This window comes from Pelophylax lessonae (genome assembly GCF_965119305.1).
Source record: "Pelophylax lessonae genome assembly, chromosome: 8".
Taxonomy (NCBI): Eukaryota; Metazoa; Chordata; class Amphibia; order Anura; family Ranidae; genus Pelophylax; species Pelophylax lessonae.
Window position 1 is genome coordinate 231,800,060 of NC_138775.1, and position 18,537 is coordinate 231,818,596.

The following is an 18,537-nucleotide window of genomic DNA, read 5'->3' on the forward strand; positions in this document are numbered from 1 at the left end:
ATTTTGCTGCAAAACAATGCTGGTTAAATAGGTGTGCTTCTTATCACCATACAGGGCCAGTTATTAACCCTTTATGTTGGATCTTACCAGTGCTTAAAAATGATTTGTGATGCCCAGGGCCAATAGAAAGAGCTCATGATCATGCAGCATTTTGTGCAATTGGCTATACAGTGTTGACATCATTGTCTTTACTTGACCATGAGCTGTACATGATCACAGTTATTGGGGTGCGGCCAGAACAAGACAGCAAGCTAAACAAAATCGGCAACCACAGCAATTTATAAATATCCTTCAAAGTAAGGTGCACATGGAAGGGCTTTGCACAGCAAACACAAAACAAGAGTTTTCCCAGCACAGTTACTAGCTTCTTTTGAAATCAATATACTAGTGTGAAGGCGCCTGGTTCTTGGAGGTAAAACCGTACTATAACTGCTGCCCCTTTAATTGTAAAATTACAATAACTAAACTGGATAAAAGGTAAAAAGGCACTGGTATCCCTGGATGTTATTATTAAATGCAATATACTGGTAGAGTGCTAGTTCTGTTGTGCAAATGTGGCAAAATAAAATTGTAATATATAATAGAACTCAGAATACTAGCTTTTATAACTATTAAAAAAATATAAATATAACAAAAATAATGAATGGATTCGGCATGATTCGTTAATTCTAATGAAACAGCAGATCGACTTGGAGTAAATCTTACAGTCCAGTCAACTGATTAAGTTTGTGCTGGAGGTTGGATTACTGGCAAAATGCATTCCTGTGAGTGAGAAGGGTGTTGTATTGTTTTTAAGTAGAGGAGATGAGTTTTTAAAAGCAGCAGAAGAGATATTGTCATTGTGTGTGTGCTAATGGATTCAATAAACAAACTTTCCAAATTTATGAATCGTTATCATGAATAAATAACACATTTTTTAAAAATGAAACAATCAAACAATAAAATTATTTGAATCGTTATAAGGAATATTTATACTCTACAGAAATAACTAATTATCCAAACACAAATTAACATAATTGAACAGAGCGAAATTATGTATTTTACGAATAAAAACGAAACGAAACAACATTTTCCATCGTGCACAAGACTAATCTTCATGTTGGAGCATATACTGTATAGCAATAGATAAATTGCAGGCAAGTATGCCTAGAGGCAGCCCATTTCTACTTTGGATGCCTTAAGCTGTCATTGTGCTTTGCTGGTCTTCTGGTGTGTCCTTGCATTTTTAAGGAGGAATGGGTTGCCTTCAGGCATACCTACCCTTAATTTATCCATTGCTTTGTATGCTCCAGCATGGAGATTCTCAAACATCAGAGTTAGGACTGCACTTTACAGAGGAGCAGTGACAAGGCAGTGTGGTTCCCCCCTATATTTGCAAATGTTGTAGTATTGAACATCTGTTAAATAAAATTACACTATTGTTAGATAGTGTAATTTTTTTTTTTGCAGGCTAGCTGGTAAGTGTGCTGGGAAATTCAATTTGTTTGTGCAGAACAAGAAAGCGAATACCAGGGCTCACCTGCACTGCTGCCTCATTTATGCTTATATCTATCATAGGTTAATGCAAATTCTATCTTTCAGGAAACCAGTATTTACATTGGGATAAGCATCCCCTACACCTCCCAAACTGACAGTTCTCGGGCCTCAAAATACATAGTCCAAAGCACTAAGTACTGCATTGTGCTGGGAGAAGCAGTATGCATGTGTCATTTGACAGTGTTTTGTTACTTCCCAATTCTGCTTGTATTATTATTATCAACTGACATAATTATTTTCAAAAATGGGCCTTTTTTTTAACCACTTTACCACCGGAGGATTTTGCTGTCTTACGTCCAGGCCACTTTTTGCGATTCCGTGCTGTGCGACTTTAATTGCGCGGTCGTGCGACACCGTACCCAAACGAAATTTACGTGCTTTTTTTCCCACAAACAGAGCTTTCTTTTGGTGGTATTTGATCACCTGTGCGATTTTTACTTTTTGCGCTATAAACAAAAAAACAGCGTTTATTTTGAAAAAATAACAATATTTTTAACATTTTTTTATATGAAATCCCCCCCCCCCCCCAAAAAAAAATGTAAAAATCTAAATTTTTTTAAATTTTGGGCCAATTTGTTTTTTGCTACCTATGTTTGGTAAAAAAAATCACAATAAGCGTATTTTGATTGGTTTGCGCAAAAGTTATTGCGTTTACTAACTCATGCCCCGTACACACGTGCAGATCGTCGACCGAACGATCGGCCGTCTTTTGTCCCCGGGCTGTCGTGTCCGCTGAAAAGTGCAAAAGACTGCACACTAATTTTGTCCGCCAACAACAGCCGACTGCAGAAGTGATGTCATGTGATGGTTAACTTTCCCTGTGTTTTTTCTTTTCTGAGCATGCCCAGTCTTGCAAATCTGCTGTCTGTCGGCCGAAATCTGTACTGACTGGCGAACAATCGGCCGTTCTGGTGTCGGCATACAAAAATTTTAATGCTTGCACGACAGATTCTGTTCGGCCGAAAGTGCCCTGTCGGCTGTCGGAAGCATCATACTAACAAGCCGAAAATCGGCCGATCGGTCGTCGGCCGAATCTTTTCGGCCGACAATCTGCACGTGTGTACGGGCCTTAAGGGAAAGATTTCTGTCATTTTTGGTGTTTTTTTTTTTTTAATGAGTAATGGCGGCGATCTGCGATTTCTTTTGCGGGACTGCGACATTGCGGCGGACAGATCGGACCCTTGACTGACATTTTTGACACTTTTGGGGGTACCAGTGACATTACTGCAGTAATCAGTGCTATATATATGCAATGTTACTGTAAAAATGACACTGGCAGGGAAGGGGTTAATTTTATTGGAGAGGGAGGGGTTAATGTATGCCTGGTGCTTACTAACGTGTGTGGGGGGAGGTGACTGAGTGAGTCAGGGACAGATCTGATGTTCAGCTATGCTGAACACTGCAATCTGTCACTCCCTGTCACTTAGGAGATCCGCCCGCTCTGTTTACACAGGCGGGTGGACCTCCAAACTAGATTCCCCGACGATCGGGGAAGAGCAGCGGCGATCGCCGCCGCTCCCCCCCTGGCCCGACTCCCGCTGTGACTGAAAACAGTGGGAGCGCGCCTCCGGCGGCGCGCGAGCGCCGCCTACAGGGGGAGGAGTCCAGCGACGTAGTACTACGTCGCTGGACGATAACGAACCACTTTGCCGCAGTACGGTCAACGTGACCGGTCGGCAAGTGGTTAAATTGACGATTCTTAGCATAGGAAAGGGACTTGCACATTGTGTGCTTTTTAGAACTATGGTTATTATTATATTATAATTCTGTATTTGAATGGATTTTGTTTGAAGCAGTCTGTACTTATAAGTATTCTTTTCTTTTTGCAACAATACACACATGTATCTTGCTGATGTGTATTGAGATGGCATTACCTCAATCGGATTACTTGCCAAATGAATAATAATTCTGAAGGTATTTCACACACCAGTTTTCAGATGGATTATGCGATATCACAAATTTGCAGAGTGGCTCATTTCATAATTCTGATCAATTAAGACCTAAATTAATGGCTACGAGTTCCTAATCTTATTTGTGCTCAGAGGGGTAATTTCACACTTCTTCGCATTTATGCTCACAATGATCATTATAAAGTTATCAAGGATCTCTCACTGGTCTATGCGTCTCACACATGGTTTCATGCAGTGAATGAATCTCAGGTGGTTTCTTAGCCTCAGCCACATAGTACAGTTCATCTGCAGCTACTGCGAACAGTACATGGTATGTAATCTGCAAGTTCAACTGCCTGCCCTTACATGCTTTACAAAGAGGCCCTGAGAATCTTATTACTTACACCACAATTTCAAGATTTTGTTAAATCAAAGTAGGTATAAACAAATGGGTCAATTTTTTTATCTTTTTATCTTCAGCTCCCTTTAAGGAAGCTATAATGATTTAGGCTTGTTTTTGTTGTTGTAACTATTGTTATATCATTTTTTTTGTATATTTGTTTTGCCCTTTCTATTTGTATAACGTCCTTATTTTACAAATACAGAGCATGCCCATTGTCACAGAGATGTGAATTCTAAAGTGATATTAAAACTATGATTTTTTAAAAAGAAGGAAAATAATAAACATGTTATACTTTCATGCTCTGTGCAATTGCACAGAGCAGCCCCCAATTTTCCTTTTCTTGGGTCCCACACCAGCTCTCCTGGCTCCACCTCTTCAGGGAGTGACCCCACAGGGCACAGACAGGGCAGCGGGCAACTCAGCCCTGCCCTCTGCTCTCTCGTCACAGGGTTTGATTGACAGCAGCATGAGAAGGAGGAGGGCGAAGACAGCCATTGTTCTCATGCACATTGCTGGGTTGACATCATTCTCAGGTATAAGGAGGGGGTCTAAAGGAATCCTCTGGCACAGAAAGTTTTTTACCCTAATGAAGAGAATGGTTCAGGTCAAAAACTCTGACTTTGACCTTTGGTGCAAGGGGTACAGCAAGCTTTTGCCACGCTTAAAGCTGTTTTGTTAAAGCCTTTAATCACCTCAGTATCAGCTCTGTATTGTAAAAAAATGATGGCGAGAAAACATACAAATAGATCAGGGTAACCTCCTACCAACATCTTAGATAATTTTAAAGATCTTAGAAAAATGGTTGGAGGTTGCTAAATTGTTTAATTCACCATCATTAAAGGCTTGAAATTGTTTGAAAGTTGGCATAAGTAGGCAGAATAGCAGGTCTGGTCAACAGCAGTGGCATAAGTGGTGTAAGCATAGCCAAGGTAGCCTACATGACTGCTATAGAGCTTGAAAGTAACTCAATTTGAGAGACTGTAGAGGCAAAGTCTGCAGTCTAAAAATCATCAGGACAGTTGTAATTCACAGACCCCCCCCCCATTGCTTATTACAGCATGTGTTGTTTGGAAAATGTGTTTAGCTGTTTTATTATTATTATTATTATTATTATTATTATAATACAGGATTTATATGGTGCCAACAGTTTGCACAGCGCTTTACAATGTGAGGGAAGACAGTACAGTTACAATACAATTCAATACAGGAGGAATTTGATTTTAGTTGGATTTCCGTCATCCAATAACAGGTGTCTCCTGGGAGGGTATTTAATCCCTCCACTACTGTTCCCTGGTACTTCAGTGTTTTGCCTTGCAATGCAGAAACTGTTTGCTGTTTAAAAATAAACCTGATTACAGCCTGACCCTGCCTCTGTCTTGTACCTCTACCTTGGCCCTGGTTTCCCTCCTTTCCTTACACCTCCAGTTTTACCCTGTAATCTGTGTTCCTAATTTTGTATATGTTGTATATATTGTATTATAATTAGATTGTTAGGTATTTTTGTCACTTGGTTTATGGTTCACTTACAGTATCTCTTCATGTTTGCTGTGTTTTCTGCTTGCTGGAGATCGTTTGTGTTTTATTTCCCTGTTATTAACTTGCTTAGATCCTATATAGTCTGGTCCTAGTTTCCTAAGTGTAGCTACGGTGATCTGACCATCTCTGCTGCTCGATGCCTGCAGTCTGTATCCCTGACAGTTATCATAAAAAATACCTAGATGTTGTTTATTATAAATATTACTTCTCTTAAGGTTAAAAGTTAAAGTGTTACTAATCCCACAATAGTAAAATCAGTCTGTATATGCAGTAAAGCATGCTTGTTATACTCACTGTGGAACCTAAAGGGGTTAATCCTCTGGATTGTGTAAAAAGGCTGTTAGATCCTGTCTTCTCTGTTCCTCCCCTTCTTCCACAGTCCCCAAACCATCTCCTGATAGAACAGAGGCTAGGGGACAAGCTGCACATGCTCACTTTAGTTTTTATTTGGAAAGTGCATGTGATTAGCACAGGGCCAATCATCACTGTCCAGACAGAGGGTCAGGGGTCCTATAGCCTTATAGGACAGTCAGAGCAGAAAGAAAACTTCTCCTAAAAGCTTTAACCAGATACTGATAGAAGTCATAAGACTGCTCCAACTGCTGATAAAAAAAGGTAATTAGTTTATATTCACTAAAACTTTTGTATTTCCATGTTCTGTGCACTGTGGGAGACCAGATATAGTGAATGCAGGCTCTTGGGCTTACTAACACTTTAATTTCATGCACTGCTGCTCTTCCATGACAATGTATATCCATGCCACTGCTCTCTATAAGTATACTAACTATGATGACACTTCTCCTGCTACCTTTTCTTAAATTAGGCATACATAATGCTATGATCAGTGACAGCATTTTCACAGTTCACACTGCCAGGTGCTACAAAAAGAGATGGTAAAGGGGTCCCAGCCAATTTTGACTATGGAACCCCATGATCCCAGCAGCACAGATGAGTAAATGTGCTGTGAGCCAAATAGTCCAGTCTGACCATTTATGACCAACTTTGCACAAGTGTCAACCACCCCTTGAAGACTTTGGGGAAAGAAAAATGTTTGCAAAGTAATGCACTATTATGAAGTTATATACTTTATACATATACTATATAACTATTTTACCTCTCTTTCAGGCATGGTAAATTTCAGTGAAGTGACTGGCTATCCTCTAATTCAACATTGGACTGTTCGGTCTGTTATGTATCATGTTCGACTTAACCAGCCAGTTGTCTCCCAAGGTAAGGAGATTCGATAAAATGTCAACACCTAAACGGATGTGTGTTTACGATAAATACTGAGCAAATATCACTGTACATAAGGTTTAGCACCTAGTTAGTACTAGTCAGCATTATTCTGACAGCTCTTCAATAATCCCCTAGGAGTGCATTAGTCGTCTAGTTTTAATGATGCCCTAAATTCAACCACAGCTGACCTTCTTGAGCTGTGACTTGAAATGTTCAGCAAGTTCACCATACCTTGACCAATGAGAATAGACTTTTGGAAGGAGTAAAAAAATATAATTCTTTTATAAAGTATTTTTATAACCACAATAAATGAGTGAAAATGTCAGTGCCACTAATTGGTTCAGTTTTGCTTGCGTATGTCCTGTAACCTGGCTAGCTAAGGCTTCCTTATGAGGACGTGAGCTATTTGATGAAATAATCCCACTCATTAAAATTGACCTTGTGTTCTTAGATGCAGAAAAGCAAAAATGCCGTGAAGGAAAATAGGCTGATCAATTATAACATATATATTTTAGAAAACAAAATGTGTTTTCTTCATTTTTCAGCAAATAATACACAATTGTGATGGTATTAATGAGCTGTTTGTAGCAAAATACATGAAAAAAAAAAAAATGAAAGGCAAGCTAATTCATTAAAGGGTCCTGCTACTGTTCTGTTCCTGAGCTAGGAATTCTTAAAGCTTCAAAAAATGTAACGATGCATGTAACCTCTAATGACATGTGCAACTTTGTAGTAATTGTACAATTATGAATCTATGACTTGGCCCCTCTACATAGTTTAGAGTAGTATTTTAAAATTGCTACAGATTTTGACACATTTGGGTAGTAATTGAACAATGTATTTGGAATGATCCATCAAAGACAGATAACCATGGAACACCAAAGAGAGATGAAACGTCTGTCGGCGGGTTAGAGTCTAATCTAATTCCCTGTTGTTTTGTATTGTAAGTGCAAAGAGATGCCCAGCAGTTCTCAGCATATATAATGATAGGAAAATATGTACTATGAAATTTATAGAGTGATGTACAAAAACCTTTCATCGAATGGTGTCCTGTCAAGCTACTGCCATCTTCTATCTGTGGGTGTGCCCACATCTCTATTTGCAATAGATTCATTTTACTTATTATTTAAGGCAATGCAAAGTGGAATGGTAATGTTCAAAGATAAGTGACCCACAGCAACCAATCACCTTTGATCGGAGTAGAACAGATTTATCAGGGAACAGTGATGGCCTCCAAGCATTACTGCAGATAGAACATTTCTCCTTGGCTTATTAAATAAGCTTGTTAAGTTAGATTATTGTAGCAGATTAAACTTAGAAGTGTTTTAGCATTGTCAGCTATTGGATATTTTTTATTTGAATAATTAGAAGTATTACCTTATTTGATGTGGTACCTTTTTTACATGGCTCGGGGTTCCTGACATCAAAATTGAGCTCAGAGTGAATATGCTCACACATACGCTAACTCCTAACTTTGTTAAACTCACATTTAATGGAGCCTAACAGGCACCAGTATGCAGAGCGTGTATGAACTTTCCCCGCTCGGCTCCCCCACAACCCCAGAGGCTAACCGGAATGGATAGGGAATGTAAAAAGGAACCGGAAATGATATTACCCAGACCGGAAGTGGTATATCCCAAACTCCGCCTCAACAAGTTTCACCCAATCAGCAGGGGTCCTCAAAAAGCATTTATAAGGAAAGCATGCCATAATGTAAACATATGCTGAGTATACATACACATTATGGCAAAAGGTTCTGGGGCCCCTAAATTACATGAAACCTAACAACTGTAGTCTTGCTTTAACCATTTGACCTCTGGAAGATTTTACCCCCTTCATGACCAGGCCATTTTTTGCAACGCTGTACCCAAATGAATATTATATCAGTTTTTTCACACAACTAGAACTTTATTTTGGGGGTGTTTGATCGCCACTGGGTTTTTTATTTTTTGCTTTATAAATGAAAAACATTTTGCAAAAGAAAACAATATTTTTTACTTTTTGCTACAAACCATATCTAAGAAAAAAATGTAAAATATCTAATTTCTTTATAAATGTTGGCCAGAATCTATTCTGTTACATGTCTTTGATTAAAAAAAAAAATCACAATAAGTGTATCTGATTGGTTTGCAAGAAGGCTATAGCATCTACATACCATGGTATATACAGTATACTGGATATATTTTTTATACTACTAATGGTGGTGATCAGCGACTTATAGTGGGAAAATACAACGGACAATCGGGCACTAGCTGATGCTGGGGGGAACTGACTAACTGCCACTGACATCACCAGTGATTAATACAGTGATCAGTCATAATACTATACACTGTCACTGTACTAATGACACTGGCTAGGAAGGGATTAACATCTAGGGCAATCAAGGAGTTAAATGTGTGCCAAACTATGTGTAAAATATGTAAAGTTTGCTTCTTTTACTCATAAATCTCTACGTTTACATCTACGAAACAGAGACATTATTCTCTCTGTACAGAGCTCTGTGTTGATTGTGAATACAGAGCTCTGGGCTGTGCTTGTACACAGCTGATCAGCAGGTCCCAGCCGTGAATTATTGACCAGGACTTGCTGACAGGCTCCTGCTGTGTACAATCGACTGTAAGCATGCAGCAAAGCATGGGTAATTCGCTTTGCCTGTGCGGGCAAACCGTCCCCATTACACATGGTTAAAGTGATTGTAAAGCTTGTTTTTTTTTTAATTACGATAACAAACATGTTATGTTATACATGCCTGCTCTGTGCAGTGGTTTTGCACAGAGCAGCCCCGATCCTCCTCTTCTCCAGTCCCCCACCAAGTTCCCCTGATTAGCAAGCTGCTTGCTCCAAGCCCTGCTCTAAGTGTCCATAAGACACACTGTGCCAATGTCTTCTGCTGCTGGATCTGAGCCGATAAGGAGCGAGAGAGCCGAGGGAGGCTGGGCTCTCGTGCACACCACTGAATCAAGTTGGCACTCGGTTATGTACATTACTGCAATATGGTAAAAAAAAAAAAAAAAAATTTGCCTGTACAACCACTTTAACATAACCACTAAAACTATTAATATTGTATTATTGGGTGTGCTCAGTAGAATATTATAATAGAGTCGATTTTAGACAGGAGTCAATTAGCTTACCAAAATGTCTTTGAAATGTGGGAGGGAACTAGGGTACCTGGAGGAAACCCATGCAAGCACAGATGCAAACATCATCCCTAACACTTAACTTTAACCTCAACACTTTAATATAAACCCTAACTTCACTGTTCTTTTGCAAGCTGTATCTTTTTTTTATTTGTACTTATTTTTTTGTTTAGAGGTGGAAGCACTTTAACTCCACTTTACTTTTATAGATATGCAGGGTTTCTAAATATGACATTGCAGGCACCAGTGGTTGACCACTCTACCCAGTGCTGTACCAGTGTTGCCCAGCATTGTCAGGCAGACCTGGTCAGATGCGCGTCCTCTTGTCCTCTGTACCAAAAGCATGTGTGTGGTCAGTTGTGTTGAGGGCTGTGGTTGTAAACTGGGTCAGCCTAGAGCAGAGGAGGGTAACGCAAGAAGCACATTTGCTGTAAAATATATTTTAAAAAAATCAATCTAATTAAGTTAAGGAGGTTCTGAACACAGTGGCTGCTTAGAAAAATTGAGGAGCTAAGCCCTGCAGGTATGCAGGATGATGTCCCTGTGGCCATAATAAAGCAGTACAGGCAAGCAGGTAAGGCAGCAAAAGAACATGGATTGTGTCCTGGTATGAAAGGACCTAAAAACAGTCAATGGGTGCTTAGAAGGTTGCTGTACTTCAGTGCAAACAGAGTGTAGGTTGGTGGGATTCTTTCAGCCAGAGAATGGGCGCCTACATGTCAGTTACCGCGTGCAGTGCCTGGATAAGAACCCGGAGGTCTCTATCTTATATGAAACGTAACCTGTTATGAGACGTTGCTGATATTTTCTTGTGTACTGATTTGTTGGATACATATTTGTATAAATAAAGAGTTTGAAAAAAAAAATCAATCAAAAATTATACATACATGACTTTAGAAAAAAAAATGTGTTGGTTTTACCTGGACTTAAAACTTTATTTAAAGAACATCTACAGTAGCAACGTCAAACCAACTCTGCTTATGCTTTTCAGCCTTACACAGCCCCAGTCACAGATATGACTCAGGTTGATATGCAAATGTAGGGTTGCTTTGAAGTTATTGCATGTTGTTTAACTAAAGCTTAATAATCAAAGAACACTGTTATGTGCTGTCTTTCTGTATTTGGCTATTTTGCTACCCACAGAGAGGTATTGCATTTCCCCACATTTTCCTGTTCCTAAGAAATAGTGGAGTTAGATAGCATCTATTTTTTAGCAAAACTGTATTTAAACTTTAAGACATTCCTTCCTCCAACATTGAAGCTCAACCTTTAACATAACTTTAATCCCTAAAGCTAAATGACCGTAGGCAAAAGCATTCTGTTTAAAGGGAATCTATTTTTGTTCTTAAAAAAAAAAAAAAAAAAACCTTTGTTAAACAGAGCTCTGTAGCTCAAGCTGAAATAATCACAACAATGAATACATTATAGCAGTGATTCCCTCTTGCTTTGTTCAGAGGGGGCTACACAAAGTTTGGCTCTTTCACACGGCTGCTCCGTGTGAGAGCTCCGCTGTGGTCCTTTTTTTTTTTTTTTTTCACGGAGCGGATGACATTTCTGTCATCCGCTCCGTATGCCCGCATATCATCCCATCCGTTTGCGGATGATATGCGGACATAATGTAAGTCTATGGCATTGCGGATGTCAGCAGATGACACCGCTGACATCCGATTTTCCTTCCTTTACGTTTTTTGAACGGATGAAAAAATAGGGTTCTGTTCCGTTCCAAAAAACGGAACAGAACTGAAAGGAGGAAAATCGGATGTCAGCGGATGGTATTCCGCTGACATCCACAGTGCCATTGACATTCATTATGTCCGCAAATCATCCGCAAAAAAATAGGATGATTTGCGGACACACGGTGCCCGCAGTTCTGTTCCGTTTTTTGGAACGGAACAGAACCCTATTTTTTCATCCGTGTAAAAAACGGAAAGGAAGGAAAATCGGATGTCAGCGGTGTCATCTGCTGACATCCGCAATGCCATAGACTTACATTATGTCCGCATATCATCCGCAAATGGATGGGATGATATGCGGGCACACGGAGCGGATGACACAAATGTCATCCGCTCCGTGAAAAAAAAAAAAAGTCCCGCAGCAGACTAAAGCAGCGGAGCGGCCGTCTGAAAGAGCCCAAGAGAGACCTATTCTAAAAATCCTTTTTCTCAGGTGCACCTTGTATTAAATGTTCATTTGTACACCAGATACCTTAAATACATAGCAATATTATAAATATAAAACATAAAATTCCCCAAATTCTTATAGCCGCCCTTTAAAAGCCTCATGTTGTAACAAAGAAGCCTACAATAATACTGAACTGGTAAAATATTGTTTGGGTATTGATGATGTGAAGGATCAAACATGAGACCCTTAGCTCTTTTCCTCTGCTTCTGTTATATGCTTTAGTTCTGTTCTGTGAAATTCTTTGGTTTTCTCATTCTATTTTATCTCGTTATTGATATGTTACAGTTGTAAAATGTCTCCATCAAGTATTGGCAAGAAATTCATTGAAGTATGTGCTAGTGCACAATGTAATGCAATATCTGCCGTGCTCTTGGCAGACTAAAGAATCTGTGACCTAAGTGTTTTTACCTGATTCATGTACAAGTATTGTCTTACAGAAGGACAGAGTTTTAGCTTACATTATTTTCTGTCACAGTATTATCTTGGTATTGTGGAAATATGTCACTTTCCTGTACTCCAAATCACAGATCTTATCCAGAAACCTCAAGATCCTAATGGTTCAAATATATCCCATAGTCCTATTTCCATTAGGCAGATTTGTTTTACATACTTTATCTAAGATTCAGCTTGAAAAAGAATCTCTTTGATAATCTTTCAGACAAATAATATACATTACAAGGTTTTCAGGAAAATGTATTACAGGTTCTTACCCACATTTCTTCTAAAGACACAACAAAAATCACAACATACACCAGACTTTCTCAACCAGGGTTCTTCCAGCCCTAGGGTTCCTTGTGCAATGAACAATTTATGACTGTCAAGCTAAGTAACCACTGACCAAATAATCTTTTTGAATGTTTGTATAGGGGGCATTTTTACCACTGACCACCAACATAGGAAGCATTCATTCCATTGATCATCAATGTAAAAATCATTCATTACATTGGTCAACCAACAACGCAATAGAGACCTTCTCTCACTGAGTCTTCAAATCACTACCAATGTAAAGGGGATTATTCTCCCACTGTAAGTCAATGTAAAGGATCATATAACTGACTACAAGAAAAAGGGTGTAGTTTACTGACCCCTGATGTAAGGGGACACTCCACTGATAACCAATGGGATCTCTTTTCCTTTGCCCATAACAGCAAGAGTGTATTTCTCCACTGACCACCAATGTGAGGCAACACTACAATTTTGGCCATTATTATTCAGTTGATTTTATTACAATTACTAAAATATTTGCCAAATAAAGCAGCCCTGGTTGTCAATTGTGCTACTCCAGCCCTGGTTGTCAAAAAGCTATTTCAGGGGTTCCTCTGTGTTTAAAAAGCTGAGAAAGGCTGTTACACGCAATTGTGTTACAATTTTTTTTAACCTCCCTGGCGGTATTCCCGAGTGTTGCTTGGGGTTAACTTTCAGTACCAAAAGTGGTTACCCTGAGCTACACTCAGGATTACTCCAGAATCACACTCACCTTCTCTGCGATCCCCTTGCCGTCCTCCCCGGCATCCTCCCACTCTCTCCCCGCTCTGTGCATGGCCGATTGCCGGCACTTTTCTTCCGGTTCCCTTCCCTGCGAGCGCTGCGACCCGGGGGGGGGGTGGAACCAGTGGCAAATTCAAGAGTGTAAAAACACTAAATGACATGAAACAAAGCTGTGATCCTTCCTAACAGATTACACTGTATCATGCCAATTCACCACAGGATTGCAATTGCACCTGGTGACTTTTCCATTGCCCTGCCTGTGCTTTTCCAATGCTTTGTGTCTGGAAAATTTTGAATGACCATGGCGTCCAAAAAGCGTTCTTTTTGTGCAAAAGTGCTTTTAGACAAACTAGAAAACAGCGACAGCGAAACGGAGCTACTTGAAGAACTGAGCGATTCATGGGAAAATTCGTCATCAGGTACGGAAAGTGACGACAGCAATGATTCTGATGTCTCTTTCTGGCACATAGCTTGTCGAATTTGGAAAGTATATCAAATGATTCTTCAAAATTTCCAACGGAGTGATGTGCCAGAAAGAGACATCAGAATCGTCGCTGTCGTCACTTTCAATACCTGATGACGAATTTTCCCACGAATCGCTATCGCTCAGTTCTTCAAGTAACTCAGCTTCGCTGTCGCCGTTTTCCAGTTTGTCTAAAAGCGCTTTTGCACAAAAAGAATGCTTTTTGGACGCCATGGTCGTTCTCTATTTTCCAAGCACAAAGAACTGGAAAAGCACAGGCAGGGCACTGGAAAAGTCACCAGGTGCAATCCTGTGGTGAAATGGCATGATACAGTGTAATCCGTTAGGATCACAGCTCTGTATCATGTCATTTAGTGTATTTACATTTTTTAAATTGCCGCCGGTTCCACCCCCCCTGCGTCGCAACGCTCGCAGGGAAGTGAACCGGAAGACAGGTGCCATCATCGGCCGAGCACACAGTGGGAGGACGGCGGGGGAGGATGGCGGGGGAGGACAGCGGGGGATCGCAGGGGAAGGTGAGTTTTAAAATATAAAACAACACATTTCCATGCAAAAGAATGTACCGCTTTTAGCACAGAAATTTAGACATAATCAGACCGCCAGGGAGGTTAAATAAAATCTCCATTTACCCCACTCTTTATTTTTTCATTTTACCCCACCTACTTACATTCTTTGAGATATTGATGAAATCTGTGCCAGAATATTTGATTTAAGAAAAGCCTGCCCTTATTATCACAACCTGAGTAGTCTCACTGTTGTAATAAAAGCAGCATGAGCCTCTTTAGTTCATTAGTCTACAAAATCCTTTGAAAGTATCTCACCATAAATTACATTTCTATCATAGGGGTAGCATGTAATTTGCTTTCAGGCACTGTACAAACTTTTGGGAAATGCAATCTGACAATCAGCATTCAACAGAAAATTGAATTTTGGAAGCAGTTAAAGCAGAGTTCCAGCTCAAAATACATACATAAAAAAGTAAAAATAAAGAGGCAGCTTTTGCTGCAACACTCACCAGATATATTCAGTCTTCTGGATTGAAAGTCAGCCAGTGTCATTAAACCTACTTCCTGTGAGCCTCGGCTGTTTTCTTACTGCAGCCTAGGCTCACAGTACTGCTGGACTGAACATCACTCAAAATTCAGCGGCTCTCAGGTGTAGCCATAAGGGCCACCGCTGGAGAAAGAGGAAAGGGCAATGATGTCACTGGACATAACAAAAGACTGCAGGATTTTAGGTATGTATTATGTTTTAAAGAGGTGTGTGTGTGTGTGTGGAGGGGGGGCGGTATTCAGGGAAGGGCTGGGCAGGAGATATCTCTTGAAATTGGATTGAAAGCGGAGTTCCAGACGTTTTTTGTGTTTATTATAAGTCAACAGCTACAAAAAGTGTAGCTGCTGACTTTTAATAAACACACACTCACCTGTCCAAAGATCCAGTGATGTGGCCGCCCGAAGCCTTGGTTCTTTTCCTCGGCTCTCTCCGGCGCCGGTATCACTAGTGTGGGCTACACAGCTGGGTGCACACTGCGCATGCGCAGTCGTGTTGCATGTCGTGAATGACTGGGCAATCTTCTGGGACATGTCCCAGAAGATTGCATGGAGGGAGGGGAAGAGGAGAACTTCCGCTCGAGCCGCCTAGGTAACCGCTCCCCCCCCCCCCCCGCCAAAAAAAAAATGACATACCAAATGTGGCATGTCAGTGGGTCAATAGAACTTAAAGCGGAAGATCCACTTTTGGGTGGAACTCCTCTTTAAAATATAACTCCTCATTTGTTTGAAAAAATGTGACTTCTCCAAGTCAGACAGACACTCATCTCATGATGGTAGAAACTCAAACCGACTTTGCAATTGCTTCCTCCTTTTTGAGGTAAATGGTCAGTCCCAGTGTTAACATACAAGCTGCTGAGGAAAACAGTAAGTCAATCACATGGGCAGGAACTTACATTTTCTGGAAATTCTGTCTAAATAGAGCATAAAGAATGCCATTTGCATGAATAAAAGAAAGCAACGTTTAAATCTTTTGGCAGCTTACAAAATTAGATGGCTGTAGAATTAGGTAGATAGATTGTTTTTAATTATATTAATTACAAAATAGTTTACTTAGAAAATATATTTATGTTAATTTTAACAAAATTAGAGTTACCCTGTAATAGCAGCATAGTGTTACTTGCACTGCCTTTTTGTGTATGCTCAATTCTTACTGTTTTCTGCTGAATACTGTAGAAATCAGAACATTAAAATGAAAATGTGTGCATGGATTCTACTCAGAAGACATAGGGATGATCGAACTTTTGAAAAGTTCGGTTCGACCAGAACACCCGAATTTCCAAAAAGTTCGGTACGGATTCCAGAACCCCATTGAAATCAATGGGACCCGAAATTCTGGAATCAAAAAACACCATTTTGAAGCCCTAAAACCCAATAAATGCCCCTAAAAAGTGCCTAGGGCTCTGGGTCATTCCCCAGGGACTATAAATGAGGCAAAAAAAAGTTCTTAAAAATTGTAATTTTTGATATATATATATATATATATATGTATACCCCTAACCCAGAATCTGCATAGTGGGGTCACCCTGACATGGCAGAGTTCGGTCACCCCGACATGGCAGCGTCAGTTCACCCTTAACTACACTACGGTCACCCTGACATGGCAGCGTCAGTTCACCCTTAACTACACATTACGGTCACCCTGACATGGCAGAGATCGGTCACCCTGACATGGCAGAGTCAGTTCACCCTAAACTACACTACGGTCACCCTGACATGGCAGCGTCAGTTCACCCTTAACTACACTACGGTCACCCTGACATGGCACCCTGCCATGGCAGAGTCAGTTCACCCTAAACTACACTATGGTCACCCTGCCATGGCAGAGTCAATTCACCCTGACATGGCAGAGTCAGTTCACCCTAAACTACACTACGGTCACCCTGACATGGCAGAGTCAGGTCACCCTAAACTAGACTACGGTCACCCTGACACTTAAAGCTATCCCTGCAAAAACTAGATTTTTGAATCTAACTATAGTGGTATATAGTACCCTAATTACACTGCATATCCCTTTCCTGCAGTTCTGGTGGCCGAATTCCAAACTTTTACCGCAAAAAGTTCTGAATTTGGCCCGAATTTCGAACACCCAATGTTCGGGTCGAACCTATGGCCGACCCGAACCATTTGATCATCCCTTGACATGATGCCCTAGGCCAGTCGTTCTCCACCATGATTCCATGGAACCATAAGGTTCCTAAAGAGGCTGCTAGGGGTTCTTTGAGCCTTGAGCATTGGTGGATCAATCTCCTACTTGATAGTACCTGCATAATACTAGGGCAAACCTTACTCAACAATGTCAGTGGCATGGTGGTCTTTTCAGCTGTTTGTAAGTCTGGCAATCTTCCCACTTACCACCCGTGATTCTTCCAATCAGAAACCAAAGTAATGAGACATTAATTTTACTGACCCCCAGTATTAAGGGCATGCATTACTGTAGATGTAAAGAGGCTCTTCTTCCAGTGATCACAAGTATAAGCCAATATTTCTCCACTGATCCCAAAGGGAGCTCCACTGACTTCCAATGCCTGTTTTATTTTTTTCATTTTTTTCATCATTATTATTGGTTTATTTTTATTTTTATAACTTTATCCTACAGAGGAGAGGTGTTAAAAATGATCAAGGTACACTACACGCTTTCATCTATTACTATGATTATATCTACAACTTACTGATCATACTAAAACACTCTGAGCTGTTGATATTATCTTTTGTTAGCAACTATTTAAAAGGGTTTTTCTGGGTAAAGAGATTGAAAAATTATGCCCTAGGCACACCTCAATGTTGATGGCACTTTATACAACATTGCCACTTGTGTTATGTGGTTATTTTGGTAAAAACGACTCCTAAAATGGGCTATTAGAAGCTATCTGCTTCATATTCACAGCTACATTTAAAATGTATAGACCACCTAACAACAGAAAAGAGAGATGGTTTCAGAGTATCGAATTATAAAAAGTCTTCTGTCCCCTGCATTGCCTTCAGTTCTCTGGATGAATTTGACCACAAATATCTAGTGGTCGGCAGAAGAGAAAGCAAAATAGCAAAAGTGTTTATTAGTTTCCTGAATGTCTAGTTTAATTTTCTCTTGTTTTTTTTTTTTTTATTGTAATCTTTTTTCCAGCCTTTACTCATGTTCTCCATGCACTAGATGGGGCAACTTCACGTTTAGAATTTATGCCACTGTTGGAACAGTTTGGAAACCATTACATTCAGGAGGCAGTATATGGGTTTGAGGAAACATGCTCGATCTGGTACCCCAACCGTCAAGTTCAGAGACAGCTATGGCTTGAATTTGAAGACATAAGTAAAGGTAAGAAATGAAATAGACTTTCAGTTCTTAAAAGACAACCTGAACTGTGGAAGCTGTGCCCAAAAAAAAGACATTCAGATTTCGCAATTGTGTAAAATTACCCAGCATTGGGACCTTTTTAAAAAAGACTTTCCCCAAACGTAGTAGAGAAAAAACATGCAGGCAGGTGTTTTACTACAAAAATCAAGAGACATGTGATAACACAGCAGTGTAAAATTGGCCAGCACCAGGAATACTTAGATTGTAAGCTCTAACGAGCAGGACCCTCTGACTCCTCCTGTATTG

At 40.1% G+C, this 18,537-nt stretch overlaps 1 protein-coding gene across 2 annotated transcripts in view; it reads left to right on the forward strand.

Moving 5' to 3' along the window:
- ASTN1 (astrotactin 1) overlaps window positions 1-18,537 on the forward strand; it is an 808,141-nt gene that overhangs the window by 724,403 nt on the left and 65,201 nt on the right. For both annotated transcript variants that reach the window (XM_082264783.1, XM_082264784.1), the window contains exons 15-16: window positions 6,490-6,594; window positions 18,064-18,252. In XM_082264783.1, coding sequence (XP_082120909.1) covers window positions 6,490-6,594; window positions 18,064-18,252 — 294 coding nt within the window. The remainder of the gene's footprint in view (window positions 1-6,489; window positions 6,595-18,063; window positions 18,253-18,537) is intronic.